At 36.6% G+C, this 24546-nt stretch overlaps 1 protein-coding gene across 1 annotated transcript in view; it reads left to right on the top strand.

Moving 5' to 3' along the window:
- NT5DC2 (5'-nucleotidase domain containing 2) overlaps window positions 1-24546 on the top strand; it is a 31856-nt gene that overhangs the window by 2254 nt on the left and 5056 nt on the right. The window contains exons 2-11 of the mRNA XM_081316824.1: window positions 2027-2211; window positions 3796-3870; window positions 7795-7850; window positions 10267-10360; window positions 14755-14883; window positions 15338-15398; window positions 16136-16238; window positions 18156-18257; window positions 19875-19956; window positions 22811-22897. Of these exons, the coding sequence (XP_081172950.1) occupies window positions 2027-2211; window positions 3796-3870; window positions 7795-7850; window positions 10267-10360; window positions 14755-14883; window positions 15338-15398; window positions 16136-16238; window positions 18156-18257; window positions 19875-19956; window positions 22811-22897 (974 nt within the window). The remainder of the gene's footprint in view (window positions 1-2026; window positions 2212-3795; window positions 3871-7794; window positions 7851-10266; window positions 10361-14754; window positions 14884-15337; window positions 15399-16135; window positions 16239-18155; window positions 18258-19874; window positions 19957-22810; window positions 22898-24546) is intronic.

Here is a 24546-nt window from a genome sequence, read left to right as displayed (position 1 = left end):
TGAACTTCTACTATTTTTCTCTCTAATGATACTAGGTCATTTTTTAAATAAAAAAATACACTGCAATTCTAATATTTTTCAAACATTTGCCAGAATTCACTTGAAGGATTCCACTGTGAAGCCATAATGTGAAATGGAATTTAGCGGGTGACTTGAATATTTTTGTAAGTTTGTTCCTGAAATGTAAACAAGATAACTTATTGGCAAGATTTTAAGTGGACAGTTGAACCAAATCTTGGCAAGATGTCAGCATGAAGGAAAATATTTGCAATAAAAGACATGTGATAATATGTATTTCTTACATAATTTGGTAGAATAAAAAACAATTAGTTGCTGATATTTTAACGAAGCATCTATATTCTATACCACTACTAGCAAAGAGAACCAAGATAAAAGAAATTACTTCAGTTACTTTACTCCTTGCTAGTTAGATGCAAGGAGGAAGGGAGAAAATTATTTTATTCTGTTTGTTCTCCCCCTGCTCCCCAATATTAACAGTAGGAAGTAATTATGCAATGTCTATTCCAGATCTCCTATGTCCTTCCTCTCCTGATACATATTTGCTATAAAATATTGGTAATTTAACTGAAACATAATATGTAGCAGTATGTTGGAAGATTTCATTACCGATATAGTATTTCCATTTGTGCTCTATTGATAGAAATGTTTTCTGAGGATGAGTAATTCTACTTCGTGGAATTTGTTTTTCATGAAACCACTTTATTAGACCACTTCAACTCTGAAACAGAATTATTATTTTTAAAGTATATCTTCCTAGCAAAGCCTTTTTGAGTGTTCTGGGAAGCATTGTATTAATTGAAAAATGTATCATGCCAGGAAGCATATTTTTTTCACTCATCAAAGTAGTTTGATGCTAACTGCTTTCACAGTATTTTTCTTTCTGCCCTTGAAAAACCAAGTTGTTCAATAATAATGGGCTTTTGAGGTTATATAATAATTGTAGACAGAAACTAATAATGTTCCTTGGTGCAATGAAATTTGCTATATGAATGCCATCTTCACAGTTCTGACCTGTTAGCTAAGAAATGCAATGCTTCTCATCCTCCCATTAGATATGTACTTGTAATAGAAAATTGCCATCAGACTAGAAACTAAGAGACTGAGTTCTAATTCTGGGTTAGGCAGGAAGTCAGCATGACTTTGGGCCAGTCAAGACTGACTTAGCACAAACAACAGCTATTCAAGAGCTGGTGTCATATACAGTAATGATTAAGGTACCAGGCAAAAAACGGTTACCTTAGGCATGAAGCCAGCTGGGTGACCTTGGGCCCTTTCAACCCTAGGAAGGAAGCAATGGAAAACCACTTCTAAAAAGTCATGCAAAACAAAACTCTAGGGATTAGTACTAGCAGACATTAGGAGTTAACACTGTAGAGGGAGCAAGGGAGATTGTTTTTCTTTTATGGTGAACTAATAACCCACTTGCAAAACTCTTGATCTTCACAATGCAGGAGTGTAAATAGATCAGTTATATAATTCCAGAGAAACCCCGTAACAAGGAAAGTGCTTTCCATTTATTATAAAGCAATTCTAGAATCCTATATATCAGTGTTCAAGTGGCAAAAATGAAGAATTCAGTTTAGATGATATTCCTATTCTCTCAAATAGGAAAGACTAGGCTGTATCTACATTATAATACACATACCCTTTGTTTAGCTTTACAGGGTTAATCACTATATGTGTAAAAACCTACAAGCTAACAATACAAATAAAGGATCTAATTTAAGTAAACAATGTATATGGCTGCCCATCTCAAAACTGTGACTAGTTATTTTAGTTATTCTTTTTGGTAATGAAAATTGGAATGCTTGAATTGGCTGAAATATTTATTTTTTGGACCATCTGTTCTGAAAGAAAATGTCAGTAGTCTTCAATACCCAGTTATAATGAAAAAAGGAATATTTCATCCCACCCTACCCTAACCCCCTATTTTTTTTACACGGTATTCCTGTTATGCATAATCTTGGATCAAAATAGTGCCTGTATTTTTCTTGTCTTTTTCCAGATCTGCTTCCACCAGGTGTTTGCAATCTTCTTAACCCTGCAGCTATCTATGCCAATAATGAGATTAGCTTGGGAGACGTTGAGATCTATGGTTTTGATTATGATTATACATTGGCACAATATTCAAACTTGCTACATTCAATGATATTCAACACTGCCAGAGATATCCTAATTGAGCAGTATAAGGTAAGTTTGCAATTTTCGTCATCTCTTCTTGTGTGATGCTTGATCTGTAATAGATTGGGGCAGTATGGCGTGGAAATGATTTTAAGATAAGTACTTTTTACTTCTACATTTCTTGACTTCTTTGTGTTTCTAGATTCTGACTTTCATAGTTACCTTCCACGGTCTATTGAGATCTAGTATTGATGAGAAAGGCTTAAAGCAGCAAACTTTTCCCTAATTCTTTGTTCACCTGTTAATGGAATTTGATCCACTTTTCCCCATGCCTAGCTCAGCCCCTACATGACTTTTTAAATTATTTATTTTATTTATCTTTCCTTTCCTTTTTTATTGCAATCATTTTTACTGAAGTTTAAAATTATAAAGATAAAGTAATATAAACTAAAAAATATATAAAAAAGAAGCAAAAGAGAAAAGCAGGGATGGGAAAAGGGGGAAATATATAAAAAAAAGAAAAGAAACCAAAAATATAGAAAGAAATAATTTGCCCCTTCATCAAGTATAAACATAGAAACATAGCTTGACATCTCTAATTTTTTAACCAAAACTATCTTCATTCCATACCACATCTATTATCTATTGGCAAATAATAAAATCTCATCTTTCAATTTTAATCAGCAAAAGTCCGTTAAATTATACTAGAAATAAATAAACACACACACATATAGTATGTGTGTATATACACAAGTACTTCATCATTCTTTCCTTTACACGATACCTTGTCAGTTTCTCTAAAACTCTTCTTCCCACAGTCTTACATCTATAAACTGATGTGGAAAAGCTCATCATTCTAACTTAATCAAGAAAAATTCTATTAAGTGCCACTGGAAAATTGAAAATATTAATATTTAATCCCTTCAAACGATATCTCACAATTAATTTGTTATTTTTTTATTTCCTATTGGGCAAATCCAGCGCCCTTATGAAAGGCTCTGATTGCAGCTTGGGGAAAGTGGTCTCTGCCGACACCCAGAGTTCTAAAACCTGCCAGAAACTGCTACTTTATGGCCCAATCACGGGAAAGGTCTGTAAGGAGCGCTCTGGGCAATCCCAAGTCCTCTCTTTCTCTGGAAAGAAATTCAGGGACCTGGTTCCTTCACCAATTCCCCAATCAGCTTTCTACCACAATCATTGGCTCTGCTAAAAACAAAGCTGTCTTAGTCTGATATTACTCCCCAGAAGTAGTTTTTATGCCATTTCAATCAGTTCCAATTATGAATGGCTTAAATAACTTATTTCCATAAATAAGATTATGATTTACAATATCTGTGACAAAGAATATAACATATGCACGTTCATGTCAAAGATAAATAAAATCACCCCTCAGAGGAAACAGCTCACATTTCTATTCTTAAGGCATGTTAAAAAAGACCAGGTTTCTACATCACCTCTTTACTTTTTGTCACTTCACCCTCTGCAGTTGTCCGATGAGTTTTATTGCTGATTATATTCCTGTTCTAAAACTATATTCTATGTATCCATTGCCATACAGTTTGCTAGTTGTCTAGATTTCTACCAGTTCTACCATATAGCATGTATGCCAGTTAGAAAGAATATACTCATCCTTTCTAATGAAATGTCTTGTAGTACCCAGAGGGACTTAGGAAATATGAATACATTCCTGGTTTTGCCATAAGAGGACTTCATTATGATGTGCACAAGGTGAGTTATACAGTAAATATGTTTTCAGTTGGTCTTTCACATATTTAGTAACATCATTCGGTTCATTGTGGAAATTGGAAATGTTGAAGTATCTAGTTAGTTTGTTAAGTTACAGCTATTCTTGGAGAAATTAATCAATAATGGTGTATGTATGCATGTGGGTTTACACATATACACAGGAGAACAATCATCCTTGAATTACAACAGCAATTTAGGATCAAAACTTCCATCACTAAGCATTGTGAAGCACAACATCATGTGACTTCTGGTGAAGACAAAGGAGCAGAGATGGCAGTGCGGTAAGGTTGGCAGCCACATAGCATTTTCTGGCCAGCCAAACCTCTTCAGATAAAGGAGAGATCATGAGGTTGCCCACTTGTTCTCCAGATAGCTGCATCTAATGCGTAAACTACAGAAATTGAGATTTATGTGGCCAGCTTCTAAGTGGAATGGTTGGGAATCAAGGGATTCCACTAAGCTCATAAGCACAATATAGCCTATGGGTATGTCAAACCTCATGTCCTGATCACATTTAGAAATTGCTTCTTACCTGCTTTTCAGCTATTAAGAACATTCTAATCAACAAATCTGATAAGATGTGCCAGTTGAGTTCACTTTAATTCTTGGTGAAAGAAGCTCTAAAGAGAAGTTTAAGGACATAAATATGTATAACATTTATATAAAACATAGGTGTATGTGTACGTGTCTGTATAAGTGGCAAAAGATTGATTAGAACATAGATTTTGAAAAGTTAGAAACAGAATAGGAGTACAGAAAGATGTGAAAATGAGATTTTGAAATTGAGCAGTGAGATTTTTGTGTGTACAGAGGTAGAAAAACAGTGGATTGTGAAATTAATGGAACTGGCAGAGATGGCAAAACTGACTATCCTGATGAAAGATACAAGTTTGTCTGACTTTGTTTCTACTTGGAGACTACTTTTATACATCTTGCTTAAGAAAAAGAAATTTTGATTTTACCACTGATCTGTTATGATTACAGAAATATTGTTTATATTTAGTGTTTACTATTAAATATGTATATATCTTTATTGTATATTTATGTAAATATATATTTATAGTGTTATATACTTTTTATATTATGTTAAAACCTCTCACAATAAAAAGTCACTCCTTTTTTGTTTTTCTCCATATTTTTTCTTGTCACTTTTAAACTTTTCTACTTTCGATCCCCTACCCCCTAATTTTTCCTTTTCTATTACTTTGTATTGTATCTTTTTCTTAAACTTGATAAGGTTTTCTGAAATTGATCATAGGAATCCTTCCATAGAAAAATGCTGTTGTTTTGAATTCTGGGGAAAAAATGATAAGGTGGGAATTTGAATACTGAACACTAGAGGGAGTCAGAAGCAATTAAAGATTACAATTAATAAAAGAAAAGAAAAAAATGACTTATTAAACACAGAATGAAGCAAAATACTTTAACACTGGACATATTCAAAGATATTTGTGAGTGATAGTTCCAGAAAATAATTTTAAAACTTATATAATTAAAGATATATAGTTTTTGAAAGAAGTTGTGGAAGGTTTTGCTGGATTAAAGATCAACTTTGTAAAGTAAAAGAAATGGAATATAGGGTGGGTTTATTTGATCAAGGTTAAAATGGATATGTTGTTTCTGGCAATCTTTGATGGGCTTTTGCTGATCTAGGATCTGTTCAGAGATATGACATGAAGTATGGGATTAAGAGATTTTTTTTGTTATATTTTTAAGAGAAGGTGACAAATTTTGAAAATTGTTTATACTTGAGGTGACGGGGGAAGTTACTTCTTTATATATTTTCCTTTTATTTGCTATGGGTTTTTTTCCTATCTATATCTTTTTTTCTACACGTTCTATCTTTCTTTTTGCCTTTTTTGTATTAAGTTGTATTTATTTTTATTACCTACAATGTTTAATAACATTATTTAAAAAAAGTAAAACACAACATCACACAATTGCATTACTTGTCAATGGCAGTCGTAGTTACTGTTGTAATCCCAGGACCACATGGATCACTGAAGCACACGTGACTGCAATATAAGAAAAGGCAGGAGGCCAGGCAAGCAGGCCCGTGAGTGGGAGCTATAGGCAGGTGGTCCTGGGCAACACAGAAAGAAGGCCGGATCCTGAGGGTGGACACTAAAAGCACAAGTGAGTGCGCGGGAGGGGAAAACATGGGGAGAGAAATTTGAAACTTCTTGCAAGCTTCCCCATCGACTTACTTTGTGAGAATCCAGCAGGGAACATTGGAAATCACAATCATGTGACCACCGCTCTCTACTACATTACAATTGTGAGTCTGGCACCAAGAGCTGAAAGCCCAATTATGTGACTGCACGGTCCCTGCAATGGCCACAACTTTGCAGTTTGGTCGTATGTTTCCTTCGTTCAGTGCCAGCATAACTGAACAAGTGATTGTAATCCTTGGGCTACCTATAAAGCCCTTCTTTCCCTGTAGTTACATAGTATGACAATCTAAAAAAAAATCAGATAATGCTATGCAATAAAATCTGGTGGAATATTCTTGCTTATGGCTTAAGATTTTCTAAATTTTGCAGCTACATTCAGTATATGGTTGTTGTTTTTTTCAAAAAGAAAGAGGAACTTGATGCTAATAATGCCCAAAGTGGCTTGAAAAACATGGGAAGGGTGTTAGGAAAGTCTTTTTTTCAGCATTTTGCAGGCACGATTGCAATGATCTCTGTAAACAATATTAGGGTACTTTGTCATCTTATTTTTTCCCTTTGCTAGCATTTTTTTTTTGTCGCCAGTAGGGAATAATTACAGCTCTAACAAATCCTCAATCTCTGCTGGCTCTACAGCATTAAAAAATTTTTTCCTGGAAGTTAGAAGCAGGATAGGATGTGGTAAACTGAAAATTTAAGCACTGCAACTGATCTGGAAGGAGACATTGTCACAACAGTTGATGGTAAATGAATAAAATGTTCTCATCTGGCAACTGTTCAGATATAAGTAGAGATAAGATAGCAGGAGTTACAAAAAGTAACATCAGAGCATTTCCATTTAAAAAATGGACCTCTTCCTCTTAGTTATTTAAAGTAGAAGATGTCAATATAATGCCTGCTAGAATACCAGTTGTTCTTGATGCAGAAATAAAACTGATCCCTGAAATAATACAAGATTGCACATTGATCAGCTAGAAGTCCTGAACCTGTGGACCGTGGCCCACTACTAGACCATGGCCTATTGGCCATTGGGCCACGTGAGTGGCTGGCTGCTATGTGTGTATGCGCGGGCGCGCACAGTCCCACTTGTGTGAGCATCATGACCATTGCCGTAAGCACCATGGGCATTCATGGACCCACTAGCGCGAGTGTCAGGTGTTCACAGCCCAACTCACGCAAGCATCACCGTGAATGTCGCGGGTGTTTGTGGACCCACTCATGCCATTGTTGGCATGAGCATCATGGGCTTTTGCAGCCCCCAGTGCACCAGCGTCACTGCGAGCGTTCGCAGCCCCACATGTGTGTGTACTCGCAGCCCCATTGATGTGAGTAATGGGTGTTCATGCGTGGACATGCATTTAACCCCCCCCCATAAAACTGTCCCTTCTTTCCCTCCTGCCCCCCACTCCGGGCCACCAACCCCGAAAGATTGGGGAACTCTGCGCTAGAAAGTTACCTATCTCTGCAAAAATAGTAAGAGTGGTGCTTCTATCTGTACAAAATTCCTTCTGTCCCTTTCTTTCTTCAGTGGAAGTAGAAGTATGGTGTGACTCTCTACGCAGACATAAACAAAAAAAGGGTGGGTCATCATCATATACATCATATTTGTATCTGCCAATGTAGCATTAAATGCATTGCCTTGTGAAGAATAGTTTTGTCTGTTTTTCTTGAACATTAAATTCTTCAAGCTAAAAGTATGAATTATTTGCACAACAAATGTCTACCTTTCTTTTAGAGTCTTCTGATGAAGATTGATGCTTTCCACTATGTTCAACTGGGCACTGCCTATCAGTGAGTTTAGCAAAATTATATGCATTTTGTGGAGCATAGAAACAGTTGTTCTTTGTGCAACATTTAACATAGGAATCAGAAGCAAATATGGGTCATGAGTGATGGCACAGGATTGTTTACTTGCTCCAGAAAAATGTCTTGAGCTGCTGAAGTCTGAGTGTCCTGGCAAGTCTTTCTGAAATTGGTGCCAAATTAAAGGATCAATGACTAAAAGTTTGGGCATATGAGAACCAATTTAGCTATAAATATTAGGAGATTAATTGATCTTGTATTACAACTCAGCCTGCATGGGAAATAAAACATTGTTTTTGTTATGATTGTTTGAGTCAAAGGTGACTCCTGGTGATGACAAGTATTAGCCGTGCAGTTTGCTTGGCAACCTTTTTTCAGAAGTCGTTGGCCAGGTGCTCCTAAACCACTACAGCAACCTGGCTCTCTTAAAAAATCAAGAGTTCTATCAAAAGTATCACCCATAGAGCTTCAAAGTGAATCTTTTTAAAATGTTGCTGTGGCACGCGGAAGAATTTGCAAAACTAACAGCATTGCAATTCATGTTAGCTTTTACTTTGGAAACGCTACGAATAACAGAAGATTGAGAAGGTCTAGATCAGTGTTTCTGAAAATGTGGTCCTAGGACCCCCGGGGTTGGGCCAACACTCTCCAGGAGGTCCGCGAAATCAAAATTATTTTCCAGCCTATATTAATACAATTAATTCCAGCCTTATTTCAGTGCAATATTGAAATCCCTTCAAACAATCACGAGAAGCAATATGGCAGCAAATGAATCCATCTTAATTTTTAATACTTTAAATATTCATTATATAAATAAAAACTCTTGGGATCCACCATGATTTTTAAAAACGGGAAGAGAAAAAAGTTCAAGAAACACTGCTCTAGACAAACTTTGAACAAAGGAGATATTTAAAAAAATCATGATTTAAGGAAGCAGTATTTGCTAATGCAGCTGCATTTCAGTAATACTCTTCTGCTTCTTCAACTAAATGTTGCCCTATTAATCGGTTTTTCTGCTTTGGTTAAAAATTAACTCAGTGTGGAAAAATTAAATTCCCTTTTGTCCTACAATCTTATCATATGAGGTTATTTGTGTATTTTGGAGACATTTTATCTATAGGCAACTTTTGTTATAATCATGGAATATTTAAATTTATGGCTCTCTACATTGGCTGTTTCCTTTTCTTCAGAAACTTGAGTTCAATTAACAATGATAATGTTAGAAACTCACTTGGGTCAATGGAACAGTAATGAATCTTAAGCAAAAAAATTGCCACCAGTCTTCATTAATATCTTGATAAGTGCTAAATTATGTCAATTCACTTGTACAATTTCTCTTCAAATTCAGTGCCGATAAAGATAAATTCTTCTCTTGAGACAAACTCACCATCTTGAGATTCGTTCAATCAGTCAGAGCTGAAAGGGACCTTGGAGGTCTTTCAGTTCTTGAGGAGGTCTTCTCCCCAAGCAGGAGATCCTATACCATTTCAGTTAGGTAGCTGTCCAGTTCTTTCTTAAAAACCTCCAGTGATGAGCCATCTACAACTTTTGAAAGCAAGACGTTCCACAATCCTCACTGTTCGGAGTTTCTCCTTAATTCCAGGTAGCTTCTCTCCTTGATTAGTTTCCATCTGTTGTTTCTTTTCTTCTTTCTGCTACTTTGAAAAATAAGTTGACCCCCCTCTTCTTTGTGGCAGTCCCTCAAATATTGGAATACTGCCATCATGTCACTCCTACTCCTTCTTTTCTCAAGACTGGCCATACCTAATTCCTATAACCATTCTTCATATGTTTTTTGTCTCCAGGCCCTTAATCATCTTAGGTTGCTCTTTGCACTTTTTCCAAAGTCTCAATATCTTTTTTGTAATGTGGTGACCAAAACTGGATGCAGTATTCCAGGTGTAGTTTTACTAAGGCTTTATAAAGAGGTACTGATACTTCATGTGATTTTGATTCTATGCCTCTGTTTATATAACCAAGGATAGTATTAGCTTTTTTGGCTGCCGCCGCACATTACTGACTCATGTTTAAGCATCTACTAGGACTCCACGGTCCTTCTCACAGTTAATGTTTTTGAGCCAGGTTTCGCCTAATCTGTACTTGTACCTTTGTTTTTTTTCTGCCTTGGTGTAAAACCTTGCTTTTCTCTACATTAAATTTCATGTTGTTGATTAGGGTCCATTGTTCAAATCTGTTAAGATCTTTTTGGCCCTAAGCTTGTCTTCTGGGGTGTTAGCATGAACATGCCTGTTTTCTTGGCAATACCTTCTTTTGAGATGCTTTTAAGTAGGATAATACAACTCTCTTAAAAAGCAACCTCCCTGAAGATTTTAGGATAATATGAGCATAGATGTCAACTAACTTTTAGTGTTTTCCTGACTGAATTATTGTAATTTGTTTTTAGGGGGCTAAACCCAGTGCCTGATGAAGAAGTTATTGAAATGTATGGTGGAACACAGCATATCCCATTATACCAGATGAGTGATTTTTATGGCAAGGTAAAGTAAATTCACTTTACTGAAAATTTATTAGATTTAAATGAATTAAATGCTGAAAGTTTAATCAGATCATCTTACCAGACTAAAACTTCAGTAAGAAAAATGTTAATGATATCTTCCCAGTGTTGAGAAAAACGGTAACAAAAGTGCTAGTTGCAAACACATTTAACTATTTTTTTAAAAAAAAAATCCACCGGACCTGTTGATTTCTTTCTAGAGTAAACAATGGTTATTAGTTCCCCGCACTTTGTACAAAGGCAAACAAACATGTATTGTTTACAGTAAGTATTTTCTACTTTGTAACACAAACTTCAGAAAAGTTTTCTTTTTTTCTTAAATAGTCCGGGGTCACAAAAGATCGTTGTTGCTTCACTGTAGATGTGAAAAATCTGACCATATCTTTGTGTTTTGTTTATTCCTTTTGAAAATGATCATGATCATACAATTGCCACAAAAATGTTCTGCTGCCATTGTAGCTTTCAAGCATTCAATCTAGGATTAAGTCTTTGTACTGTTTCTCTCTCTGAAGATTTATAAACAGGATTATATATTATGCACAGCTTCGATGACATAATTTTTCTCCAATTTCTTTATTTAGGTTCATTAGTATCATTAGTAGCGGCACTACTCAATAATGGGAATAAAGTAGTAGTAACAATTTTATTTATCTGCCTGGTTCTATTGAAGGTTGAAAAAGTAGTTGGGAAGACAACAAACTGCGTAGAATTTATTGTCAATGGCAAAGTAACATGGTTATCTCCTCTGTATGAAATATGATCTCTTTTTTTTCCTTTTCACATAATACCAGTTTTCATGTAATATAATATAGGAAGTTTTTATTTTTACAATGAATACATCCAAAAAAATTTCCCTGGCTCATTGTTTTTTGTTTTTTGTTCAGATGTGTAAAGTTGGACTAATGGGTTACTGTTTAATTTCTTGCTGTTTAATAGAATAACATATACTCCTGTTGTCCTTGGACTATCTTTAGGCAGAAGTGATCATTTGGTCTATGAACCTGAACTTGGAAATCACCCTGTATCATCAGAATTTCTCTGTATTTTAACTGGATCCACCCTTTATAAATAGCATTCTGACTTGCACTGTGTATGTGATATTCCGTATATACAAAGAATGCCCATAGTTTAAAGAGTCACTTTTATTGTTTAATTCAAGATAAGAGGTGCTTCCGAACAGAGAGCTTATGGTGTTATTAAATATATTGTGCAACCTTCCTTCTTTCCCTCCCTTTCTCCTTCTTGAAAAAAAAAGAAGGCTGATAAAATAATAGGTAATTCTTAACTTATAACCACAACTTGAACCCAAAACTTCGGCTGCTAAGCAAGACAGTTGTTAAGTGAACTTTGCTCCACTTTATGATCTTTCTTGCCACAGCTGTTAAGTGAATCACTGCAGTTAAGTTAGTAACACAGTTCTTAGGTGAATCTGGCACCCCCATTGACTTTGCGAGAAGGTCGCAAACATGATCACAAAACCCCAGGAGACTGCAACTGTCACAAATATATGCCAATTCCTTAGTGTCCGAATTTACATCACATGACTAGGGGATGCTGCCGTGGTCATAAGTGTGAAAAAACTCATAAGTCACTTTTTTCAGTGGTGTTGCAGTGTCAAACAGTCACTAAATGAATGGTTGTATATTGAGGACTACCTATAATAGAAAAAAATATGGAAGTGTCCAAATGCAAGACAATAATCTGGAAGAGGCAACATGATTACATGACAAAAACTTTGTCAAAAAGTATTTTTAATGTTTGTTTGCTCAAATACCGTATTTTACCATTACAGTATGTTAAAATTGTGTGCTGGAAAATAAATATGAATTGTTGGATGGTATGGTGTCTTATGTGGATGTACCTTGTGGGAAAAAAAAGCAATGGCTGGGATGTAACGTTTTATTGCTTTATTTTGCACTAAGCCGCATGCAACACAGAGATTGTCTACATACTCCAAAATTCTTATCTCCCTGTTTTCCTTTGGCCAGCCCCTTGGATAAGTTCATGGATTTGCAGACAGTCATAATATTTGAAAAGAAAAAGCCAAGTGAAGCTTTGATAGCTATCAGCAAAAGGGATGTACGGCTGCCAATGTAACTGACATTTAGCTTTCAGCACAAGTGGGAAAACATGGATTTTATTTATTTATTAAATTTAAATATGCTGCCATCTCACTGTGAAGCATTTCTGGAAGGCTTACAATATCATAAAAACAATAGTTAGAAACATTAAAACATTTAATCACGCACAACACTCAGGAACAAAGACCCAAGCGACACAGAGTTTTAGCAGTTCTAAATACACTCTGGAGACTCAGCAACGAACATGCTCAGAGTGCACACTTCAAAATCCAGCAAACCAGTCCAGATGACTGGTGATTATCGAAGTGTGCATATACCTCCACCTAAAGTTCAACTAACAAAGCAAATCAACTCTGAATTAGTAATTTGTGCTTTTATAAACTTTCAGTATGAGTGATCCTACAGCTGGATTTGGTGAGGCTAGAAAAAGGGTTTTTTTGCCAGGGGGGGGGGGGAGGAATCCAGTAAAAAAGTCATAAAACAAGGGAACTGATACGTTTGAAAATGCCAAGTTTGTTCTGAGCTTGGAACACTTGCAATTACTGTCTCAAGATTAAAACTATAGGAATGTGGCTGGCTGGTATGTTTATTTTCTCAATTAGTAGCGCTTTTTGGCTTGGGGGGGGGAAATATAAAAGTGATGGCATTAGTTCTTTTGTCTTGTTAATATGCTTGACTGAATGTGGGAATGAAGTAGAGAGCTAGAGTTTCCCAAAGCAAGTATGTCGGTTATATCAGCAGTTCAGCCTGAGAAACATAAAGCAGGATATCTGTTAAGCATGGGAAAGGCAGGAAAGAGAAGCCTGGGATTTAAATCACAGAGGACATAAGAAGGAACTTGCTCTCAATTAAAACAATCATCTAGTTTCATCCTAGTATGTACTAAAAATTCTTATCTGTGTTGTGGCATTTGTCTGATAGTTTCTCTCACCAACTCAGGATTTACTTAAACAATTGAGAAGACTCTCTTGAAAAATCCAGAGAATTCTGGATTCTGGTATCATTTCTAACTAATTAGCTTCAATTGCTGTTACAAATGCTTTATAGTTTAATTTATATTTTACCATTTATATTTTAAAATGCTTTATATTTTAATGTTAAATTTTTTTAAAAAAAATCCGTTGGTCAATTTTTCTGTTAGCTGAATGGCTGATAGAATTCATTAGGAACTACTACCTCACTTATTCTTGTCCTTGGAAGATTAAAAAAAATGCAAGGTGTTTTTTTTTCCAAATTCTCATTGACCTCAAAATGTTTTGTGCTTTGTTCCACTGGAATATGGAAACGTTGAGCTAATTTTTGCTCCATTGGGAAATAGCCAGCAGGAAAAGTTGGTGGAATATTTTGAAGAGGCTGATTTTTTCTGCATACCAGTTCAAATGTGTTTTTCATTTCTTGCACAATGCTTAATTGAAGATAATTTAAAATTATTTTAAATAGCAAAAGGGGAAAAATCCTGGGAACATACTTTTTTGTACTATATTTATTTAAAGTTTTCAACTCTGAATAAGGAGGCTGGGAACTAACATTGTAGTTCATTTAAACATTTTCTATAATTTAGTAAAGAGTTTTCTGGATATGTATAATATTATACTGTTTCATAGTTATTGGTTAATTTACTTCAGGAAGGGCTATAATGTATTAGACATGCATACTATGGCATTAAAATTGTTTATTGCTAGAACAGATGCAAAAAGCAATGCAAATAACCCTAATAACCAAAAATTGCTGGATCCAAAATTAGCTTTGTAATTTAATGATAGGGAACATAGTTTAATCTTCTAAATCTTTAATGAATGGGTTTTCTGTGCAATTAGTTCATGGAACTTGATATAATTTCTTTTTCATGCTATTCATGTATACAGTTGGCTATTTCTAATTATTCTCCAATATAAAAAAGATGAATCAACAGTTTAAAGCAGACAGAAATCACATATTCTTTAGATCAGCCCTTAGTTCTGCTGGAAGAAAAAAGAGTTTTGAAAGTATTTTATATTTCTAATAGAAAAATGTTTTGTCAAGCTTCAAAAACATCTCATTCTTGCGTTATCTACTTTATGAGTCTTTCATAAGCATGGCTTATTTAAAGTCTTACTTATGGATGGAATGTTGCAGGGGCTGATTCTAAACGAAGAACAAAGCCAAGCGTATATTTTGCTCTGCTATAAAAAAACAGTGTATTTATACATTAATTTTACAAGGGAGAGCATTTGTCTTTAACAACATCATATTTTGTTGTCTACTCCACAATTCAACATTTTTTAAAATAGTAATAATCTTTCGTTCTTTCGAGTAGGGTCCATCGATTAAACAATTTATGGACATTTTCTCTCTTCCTGAAATGACCTTACTTTCATCTGTGACTGACTATTTCATGACTCATAATATTGAGTATGACCAAGTTCATCTTTTCAAGGACATCAGTGTAAGTATAATTCTTCTAGAACATAAAAGATGAAAAAATAATAATGAATTAGTTAATGAATGAATGAATTAATATTGTTTGCTCAAATTCGTGTCAGAAGCATCAAGCTGTTTCTGGGTTGAAAGGATTAGCTGGTGACCTCACCATTGCCTGGGGGATGCCCAGTTGGGGACCCCCATTAATGTGCCCATTTAAGCAGTAACTATCTACTTGAACATTTTTAAACTGCTAGGTGGGCAGGAGCTGGAGCTAATGACGAGAGCTAACCCCATCTCCCAGTACCACATGGGTTTCAAACATGGACTTGTTGATCATGAACCCAGCATGCTAACCACATGAGCCACCACGGCCCCTAATAAATAAATATTGTTTGGACTGGTCTTTTTGGTAGCTTTGTAACAATATGTAATGCCAGGTTTTAAAACTAACACCAAATTTCTCTTTCTAATTTTAGGATGCCATTAAAGATGTCCATGTGAAAGGAATGATGTATAAATGGATTGAAAAGGACATGGGTCAGTGAAGGCTTATCTTTTGAATGCGAATAATAATGAGTACTGCATGTAATGGTTTTTGATCAGGGGAGTGAAACTTTATGCATATTATCTTGTGGTTAACCAACCAGTTCTGTATTCCACCAAGAGGTAGAACCAAAGAATAAATTCTTTCTTTTCTGCACCTTGTATATACTTATTAGCGTCCGTACCTGTGATCACAAAGATGCTTCGACATAACTATTTGTTAATGTTAACATTAAGTAAGCGAGAGAAAAAAGGGGTTTCTTTTCTCCCTAACTGAATTACTGTACCACTGCAATCTATATATCTATATCTATAAAACAACAATAATTACATGGACAATATTTTTAGCCGCAATTGGTTTAGACATGGAAGATTAGAAACGCTCTGCACCCACTGGATCCCTTTCTGTGCTTCAGAACAGATGTGAGCAGTCAAAGCTAGTTCAAGAGATGGATTGTCTCATCCCACACACAGTACTTTAGTTCATTCTTACGCTGCCCACAATTACTTTATCCATGCAGAAGCTTCTCATAACTGTCCCTGCTTGGCAAAAGAAATCTGAGTTGAGAGCAGAGATTTAGGGAGAGGAAGAATTCTTGGTCCTGTCATTCCTTCCTTCTTTGGAGAGCTCCCATACTTTCTGTAGATGAATTATTTCATTATCACCAGGTGAAATGTAACTAAACTGTGTCTTTTACCATTGCAATATTAGCTTCACTTGTTTCTTGCAGAAAAATATATTCTTCATGGAGATGAAACGTATGCTGTCTTAAATAGATTGGTTAACAACAATAAAAAACTCTTTCTCATCACAAACAGTCCTTTTAGTTTTGTGTAAGTATTAACTTGCATGTATTCATCTTGCTGAAATGATCAGTCATGTGCAGATATAAAGAGAGAAATGTGAGGACTGAAAATGTCAGTAAAGATGGCTTATCTTTATAGCATCGTATGATTTGGTGACCTATTTGGTGACCTTAGGGAGCACCTGCTGCCGGCATCAACTTCCCTCCGCCCTGTGCGCTCCCACAGAGAGGGCCTCTTCAGGGTGCCACCGATCAGAGAATGTCGATTGGTGGCCCCCAGGGGGAGGTCCTTCTCTGTGGGCGCCCCAGAGCTATGGAATCGGTTGTCGGTTGAGCTCCGGATGGCACCCGACCTTCGCTCCTTCCGTCGCGATCTGAAGACACTCTTATTTGAACAAGCCGGCCTGGCCTGATGGGGGATGGGTTGGGTTTTTATTGTCATTTTAATATATGTATTTACTGTTTTTAGTTGGGCATATGTTTAATTTTCTTTTAACTTTTGTATTTTTGTATTTTTTATATGTCTGCCCTGTTCACCGCCCTGAGTCCTTCGGGAGAAGGGCGGTATATAAATAAAATAATAATAATAATAATAATAATAATAATAATAATAATAATAATAATAATAATAATTATTATTATTATTATTATTATTATTATTATTATTATTATTATTATTATTATTATTATTAATTCTGTTACATATTCAAGTCTGTCTTTAATGCTCACAACTGTAAAGATGTACTTTAAAAAATAATGAAGTAGAATCATTTACTTCCCAAACATTCAGCTTTATAGCACACTATATGTTTTTTATATTTCAGTTAGCCTTCCCTCTCTCTAATTACAGTTACATATTAAAAAAAAAAACCTGGAGCGACCTATTAGCGCTCTAGGAAAATAATAGGTCTCTAATATTCTGGAATATCTAATATCCTACTTCTCACAAGGTGTTACGGTCTCACATTCAGAGGTTTTGGAACAATTGTAAAAAAATGAGAAATATAAAGCATTAATGTTGTTCTTAGTAAATGTTATGGGACCAAGTGTTTAGAGACATAAAAACCATTCTTTATTTTATCTGATGGTAGGGCAACTCCAAACATGCATCAAATCAAATGATTTATTTGTTCAGTGCCTGCATTCCTTAGTTGTCTATAATCCTACAAATTCCTTAAGTAATCCCTATAAGAGCCTCAGTGTTGTTAATGGCCATAATAATGTTTCTAATAGTGGGATTGATAGCAAATCCTAGCTGCATGAGGAAAATCCTCTAGTGCAGACATGTCAAACACAAGGCCCAGGGGCCGGATCCGGCCCGCGAAGTGGTTTCATGTGGCCCGTGAAGCCATCGTGGAAACAGTGAGGGAATGGCCCCCACTGCCTTGGCCCTGGCCCAGAGACCTTCCTTCTGCCAGAGACCCTCAGATCTGTCCCACTCCTGCCCAGGCCCCCATAGGCACCCTTGATGCGAACGATGTAGAGCTGGCCATGCCCACCCAGTAGGCCATATGCACTCTAGCCACGCCCACCCAATAGGTCATGCCCACCCTGGCCATACCTACCCGGCCCCCTGAGGGCAACCTCAATGAAATTGAGTTTGACACCCCTGCTCTAGTGGTAACTCATTTTTTAATTCTAGAGAAAGAAGGAGGCTTTTCACTGAACTTTGCCTAAGAAACATCTGGCAACAACGCTTGCTCTTGCCAAATGCTTATAAAGTTAAGCATTATACAGATGCCATTGTCCACTAATCCCCAGATTGATGAATAGCCACCTATTCTTACCAGCTAACAAAGGTGGTTAGGAACCTCTGCTCTTTGCTAAATGTACTGAATGACTCATAATCAGAAATAATGTATGAAGGAACTCTGAGAGTAGCTACTCTTTTGCTTAACAAAGTGAACATGAAGTTATTTACATTTCCCTCCTGTTTTGCCTATAGCGATAAAGGGATGAAATACATGGTTGGCAAAAACTGGCAGGACCTTTTTGACATGGTCATTGTGCAAGCAGATAAGCCCAGTTTCTTTACTGATAAGCGAAAGTAAGTATATTGGTTGGATTACGTTACTTAGATATAATCCACACTTAATATTTAAATATATACAGTATTTTCCACCAAAACAACAAACAGATATTCTCTTCTTTTCTGCCATGAGCAGAACAGGTCCCAAAATGTACCATATCATGATGCCATGCCATGATCATTATCCTAACACCATCTGTGGGAGAATTAATTTTGCAACTGATATGATTTTAAGTAATAGATGCACAGGTCAATTCACACTCCTTTTGCTAAAATTGGCTTCCAGATTGTGTGTAAACATGTGAAATTGTTTCTTAGCCTCATGAGAAGAATGTTGAAGCTTTTTTTCTTTTTATGACCCTTTAATCCTTTGTTTTGGGGTGGACTCAGGGCAACTGAGTGAAGCTGAGCATTTACTGGCTATCCCCTTCCTGATGCCTATGCCAAGTTCACAGCAGATATTTTCTCTTTGCACCCTGATAGAGCAACATCTGCTGCTGCCTAGGATTGAACTCTCAACCTTTTGAGTGGGAGGCGAGCGTCTTCACCTCTAGGCCATCACGCAGCTGATGTTGAGGCTTTATTACCCTGTGTAATGACAGACACTGAACAGAAAATTTTATCTACAAAAAATTCAAGCTATTCTGGTTGTTATTCATTCATGTGTCTGCTTATTCATTCTTTCTTTTGGGATGGATGGGTATGTGTGTGTATGTTCGCATGCATGCCTGTAGTGTAGTGTCAAGTATGTAGTGTCTGATGTATGAAATTTTACAAAGTATTTCTTTGAGTGTGGAACTGCTATTTTGAGTTCGAGTGTTTCAAGCCTCACAGAAAACAGTTCTGAGTTCATTGTTTTGAGCTTGGATCTATTTTCAAAATGTTTAAAGCACCTTGTTTTACACTTAGCCCTCAAAAATTCATTTTGTGAAATTTCATACTTGAAACTAAGTATTGTGACATTATGTAAACTAGGAGCAGACTTGTCTTTTGGTGTCGCAGGGCCATATTTAATCATTTGCAAAACTGGAAGGTTGCAGAAATGGGATGAAAACATAAATTGGGTAAAGCTCTTTATTATATCATCAGGCTTGGGATTCTTATGTTTCTTTGGTTGGTTGGTTTTTTTTCCTGAGTTCTGGATGGTGAAGTTAATTTCTTCTTGGTAACAATTTAGATTTAGGCTTACCCTGCTTGTAGGTTTCCTGTTTTAAAATAGTTGGAAATCAACATTCACAGTACAGGTTAGAGCAATGTTTCTCAATCTTAGCAACTGTAAGATGAAATCTGGGAATTGAAAGCCACACATCTTATAGTTGCTGAGGCTGAGAAATTCGGGTTTGGGACAAGCTCCAGAAGTTCGAATATAGGGATATAAGATAAGTACAACAATATATACATGGACCTCAGTTTTCCTAATTTGTTTTTGTTAACACATTTTTCAGTAATTTGTTTAACATGATAATAATCTCAGTACAAGTCTCAATACATGCATTTCATCTATGTGGTACTTTCTATTTATGTATTATTTTTAGTAGCTAAATTAGTGTACTTGAAATTCTTTTGATTTTCAGTTTAAAAGCTTTTCTTGTAGAATTTTTGTAATGAAGCTTATACCTTTTTGATTTTTTGAAGACCTTTCAGAAAAATGGATGAAGAAGGTTCTCTTCACTGGGACAAAATAAACAAACTGGAAAAGGGGAAAATCTATAAACAGGTAAAATTACTTGGTAATTTGTCTTTACTATCATGGGGTATTTAATAATGCTGACTTTCTGGAGTTAACTTCAGATATGAGGATAACCATGAAAAATAATCTTTGTTACTGTCCTTTCTAATAGCTTAATGTTATAATCTATTCCATGTGTTCTTTCATTTAAATTGTTAGCATCTCCTGATACTAACATTAAACATCTGATATGACAAAAGTTAAATAATGTGTAGTCTGTGCTGGACTGTTAACTCTTCTCATTCAGGACCATGCCCTTTATTTTAAAATTATTCAGTCTCCATTGTTTTCACTCAAAAAGAAAGTGTTGTTTTATGTTTTCTTTGGCTAAGTAATCTGTTTCCTATTTTCTTTCCCCTGGGAATTAGTATAATCCTGAGAAGGGCTGCGAAGATTATTATTTAGAAGATGATAATGAAAAAATGTTAGTAATATGCTTTCAGAACTTTAGGACTTATTTTGAGATAGAACACTATGGGAACATTTTATTGCTGAAACAATATAATTTTGGGCAGAGTGATTTTATGCTAATTGAACAGGGATTTAAATCTTGCTTTTATTCAGCCAGCAAGAGTCGCTCACGTCAATAGAGAATTGCTTGGAATTTTCCATCAGTAGGAGAAATGGGGAGGTCTATCCAAATTTCCATTGTAGTCACTCTCTGTTGTAGAGAATCATCAACCCTAAAGTCAGGTTTGGACAGCATGAGATTCAGAGAGGGTTAATTAACAAAGTTTACTTTCTTGCCTTCTGTTAGTGGAGTCTCGTTGAGTCAGAAGCCTTCCATGGCTGGAAGAAGACCTTCTTTCCATGGGAATCTTGTATGAGATCCAGGCCAATGATTATAACATTATTCAGATATAAAGGCAAAATATGAAGAAATGACGTATTTACTAATGGAACACTCTGGGAATAAGGCTGGGAAAGTAGAAACTACTTTATAGATTCATACCATGTGTGATCTTATACATGAGCAGAAGATTTTCAGTTTGGAAAATATTTTGGCCTTATTTTTTTATATTTGTTCCTAACTGCCTGTATAAGAGACTGATGTGGAAGTCAACAAACTAAAATTTTCAGATCACTGGGATAGTGGGTGAATAATAGCATGTCTGGTTAACATTGCCACTGAAATTGGCATAATGGTTCTCTGTTTTTTATCAAACATGAAAAATGTCTTTTGATTAGAGAGATTCAAGCTGATAGTTTCAGGCATACATTGAATGTGTTGAATGTATTATGTCAGTAATAATAAAAGAGGCAACTTGACTTGGTTTCCAATTTTTAAAACATAATGGAGGGAGACTATGTTGTACTATTTCGACTCAACCCTGACAAGACTGAGTGGCTGTTCGTGCCGGCATCCCGGGAAATTCTGATTATTCCATCATTGGCCATGGGGGGTGAGCTATTACCCCCCGTAGATAGGGCCCGCAACTTGGGGGTCCTTCTAGACTCACAGCTCTCTTTGGAAGAGCATATTGGAGCTGTGACTAGGGGGGCCTTTGCCCAGGTTCGCCTGGTGCGCCAGTTGCGGCCCTATCTAGACCGGGATGCCTTGCGCACAGTCACTCATGCGCTCGTGACCTCTCGTCTAGACTACTGTAATGCTCTCTACATGGGGCTGCCCTTGAGGTCCACCCGGAGACTCCAGCTGGTGCAGAAAGCAGCCGCGCGAGTCGTCTTGGGAGTTTCCCGATACTCCCATGTTACACCTTTGCTCCGCGAGCTGCATTGGCTACCGGTTGCTCTCCGGGTGAGGTTCAAGGTGTTAGTTATGACTTACAAAGCCCTTCATGGCATGGGTCCGGATTACCTACGGCAACACCTGCGACCGGCGTCAACTTCCCTCCGTCCAGTGCGCTCCCACAGAGAGGGCCTCCTCAGGGTGCCGCCGATCAAAGAATGCCGATTGGTGACCCCCAGGGGGAGAGCGTTCTCTGTGGGCGCGCCAGACCTCTGGAACCGCTTACCGGTTGAGCTCCGGACGGCCCCCGACCTTCGCTCCTTCCGGCGCGATCTTAAAACATTCTTTTTCGAACAAGCTGGCCTGGTCTGACGGGATGGGGTTGGGTTTTTAAAATTAGTTTTTAACTTAATATGTATTGATTTTATGGGCATGATGTTTAATGGTTTTTTAATTTTTGTACTTGATTTTTATTGTGTATTGCCCTGTTCACCGCCCTGAGTCCTTCGGGAGAAGGGCGGTATAGAAATCAAATTATTAAATTAAATTAAATTAAATTATTTGAATGTTTGTTGACAGGTCAGTGTTAGTCCAGCCAAAGTTCACAGAAAGGTTGAACCATGAAATAAGGGGTCTGCAGCAATAGACTCAGTATATCAAGTTTAAAATAATATTTCGGCACAAATTCAGTATGTAACAAGCTATCACAGTTGTTCAGTTTATTTACTGAAGCAGTGGCTTAATTGACAAAATTATTGTGAGTGGGGGTGAATTTAAAGTTTTCCCATTATAGCTGCAATAAATTGTTTTAAAAATCTAGTAGTGTGTGTGTGTGTCTGTGTATGTCTAAGAAAAAGAACTGAGTTAATGATTGTACAAATGATAGGATTATAAACTTGGTTTTAAGGAATTCCCATTTTCTCTAATTTGATTCAAGTTCCCGTGAGAACTCCTTAAGCCTCTATCTGTAGCCATGTTTAAATCAGCAGCTCATGATGAAGAAATATTTTTCCTTTGCTCTGTTGAAATATCAAAGTGCTAAGAGATGTATTGTCTTGACCTTTTCAAGCCAAGCATGCAGTGTTTTCTTTTTCAGTAAAGAAACTGGATATTTGGTTTATTCTCACTTTTCCCCCCCCCCTTTCTACATTTCAGGGCAATCTGTTTGATTTTCTGCGGCTAACAGGCTGGCGTGGGTCCAAAGTCCTTTATTTTGGTGACCATTTGTACAGTGACCTTGCAGTAAGTACTTCAAACCTTTTTTGCACCAGCTGACGCCAGTGTCACTTAATGTTCTGTGTCTGCTACAGGGAGGCAGTTGGTTTGTTTTCTGCTCATTGAATTAATCGTTATTGTTTATCAAGATATATAATGGAAAATATCCAGATCTTAGAGCCTGTGATTTTGCAGTATATTCATAACCCATTAAATTATATTACACAGTTCCTTTTTTAACCAAGTTTAAAACAGCAAGATAAAATTTAAAAGATTTATTTCCTAGGTTGTATTCTTTTGAATATAGGGACGCGGTGGCTCAGTGGGTTAGGACGCTGAGCTTGTCGATCAGAAGGTCGGCAGTTTGGCGGGTCGAATCCCGAGTGCCGCGTAACAGAGTGAGCGCCTGTTACTCGTCCCAGCTTCTGCCAACTTAGCAGTTCGAAAGCACATTAAAAAATGCAAGTAGAAAAATAGGGACCACTACGGTGGGAAGGTAACAGCGTTCCGTGCGCCTTTGGCGTCTAGTCATGCCGGCCACATGACCACGGAGACGTCCTCGGACAAGCGCTGGCTCTTCGGCTTTGAAACGGAGATGAGCACCGGCCCCTAGAGTCGGAAACGACTAGCACACATGTGCGGGGGAACCTTTACTCTTTTGAATATCTTTTCCATTCTAAGCACATACGTAACATCTTTTTAAAAAAATAATAGTTCTTTTTTTCCTTAACATGTTTGTAACAACTTTATTTTAAAATCATACTTAAAATAGTTCTGTCTGTCTATCTATCTGTATCTCTATCTGGTTTACAAAACTGAATTTTATCTGAGAAGGCAAACATTTCTACCCCAATTAATCCTCTACCAGGATTCATCCTCATATGTAAATGGAACGTTGATTTAGAGACATTTCAGTGCACCGTGTAGCAATGAAATATTTTGTTGTGATTTCCAACTCTCATCTCTTAACGATAGCAAAACTAGAGCATTCCTTATTGTTATATTTATTTTGGGGAGGTAGAATGGGTGCCTGAAAATGAAGGATGCTGTGGCTAAAAAAAATGTGGAAGAAGCCATGTGCACCAGCAGTTCACCATGGATTTTGAAACTAATGTTTCACAGTTTTGAAGATACAGTATCTTCTTCAAACTGAGGAGAATGGATCTGGGCTGCTGGGATCACTTGTTATGCGCTCTCCATAGCTTGGCTTGTTCAATCAGAAATGAGTTCCACTGGATTCAGTGAGTCTTGATCTTTTATGAACTTGCACCTCGCTGAACCATACAGAACCATGACTATTGGATCATACACATACATCTGAAGGCTTCCAGCGTGCTGCTTGAGACTTCAGGTTGCTGCATTTATGTCATGTAGCTATCTATACACCCTTCTTGGGACTTATACCGTTATGAAATCTCTTCAGAGTACTGCTTTATTTATTTTCTATTCAACGATAACATTTGCTTCTTTGTTAGAGTATCTGGTGTCATAATTTTAGGCATGTATTGTGTTTTATGGAAATAATCTTGATATTTCATTTGAATATATTTTTCTAATCGCACAAGGAAAACAAAACAGGCCTTGGGATGTCAACCACTTGAAAGATAGGGCTAGACAAGATCTGTTTGAGTGCGGTATCTTTTCTGCAAATGCATGTCATTATTTATTGTGCCTGG

Source organism: Vipera berus, assembly GCF_964194415.1.
Source record: "Vipera berus genome assembly, chromosome: 2".
In the NCBI taxonomy this organism is placed as follows: Eukaryota; Metazoa; Chordata; class Lepidosauria; order Squamata; family Viperidae; genus Vipera; species Vipera berus.
This window is presented reverse-complemented; position numbering and strand designations above follow the sequence as displayed.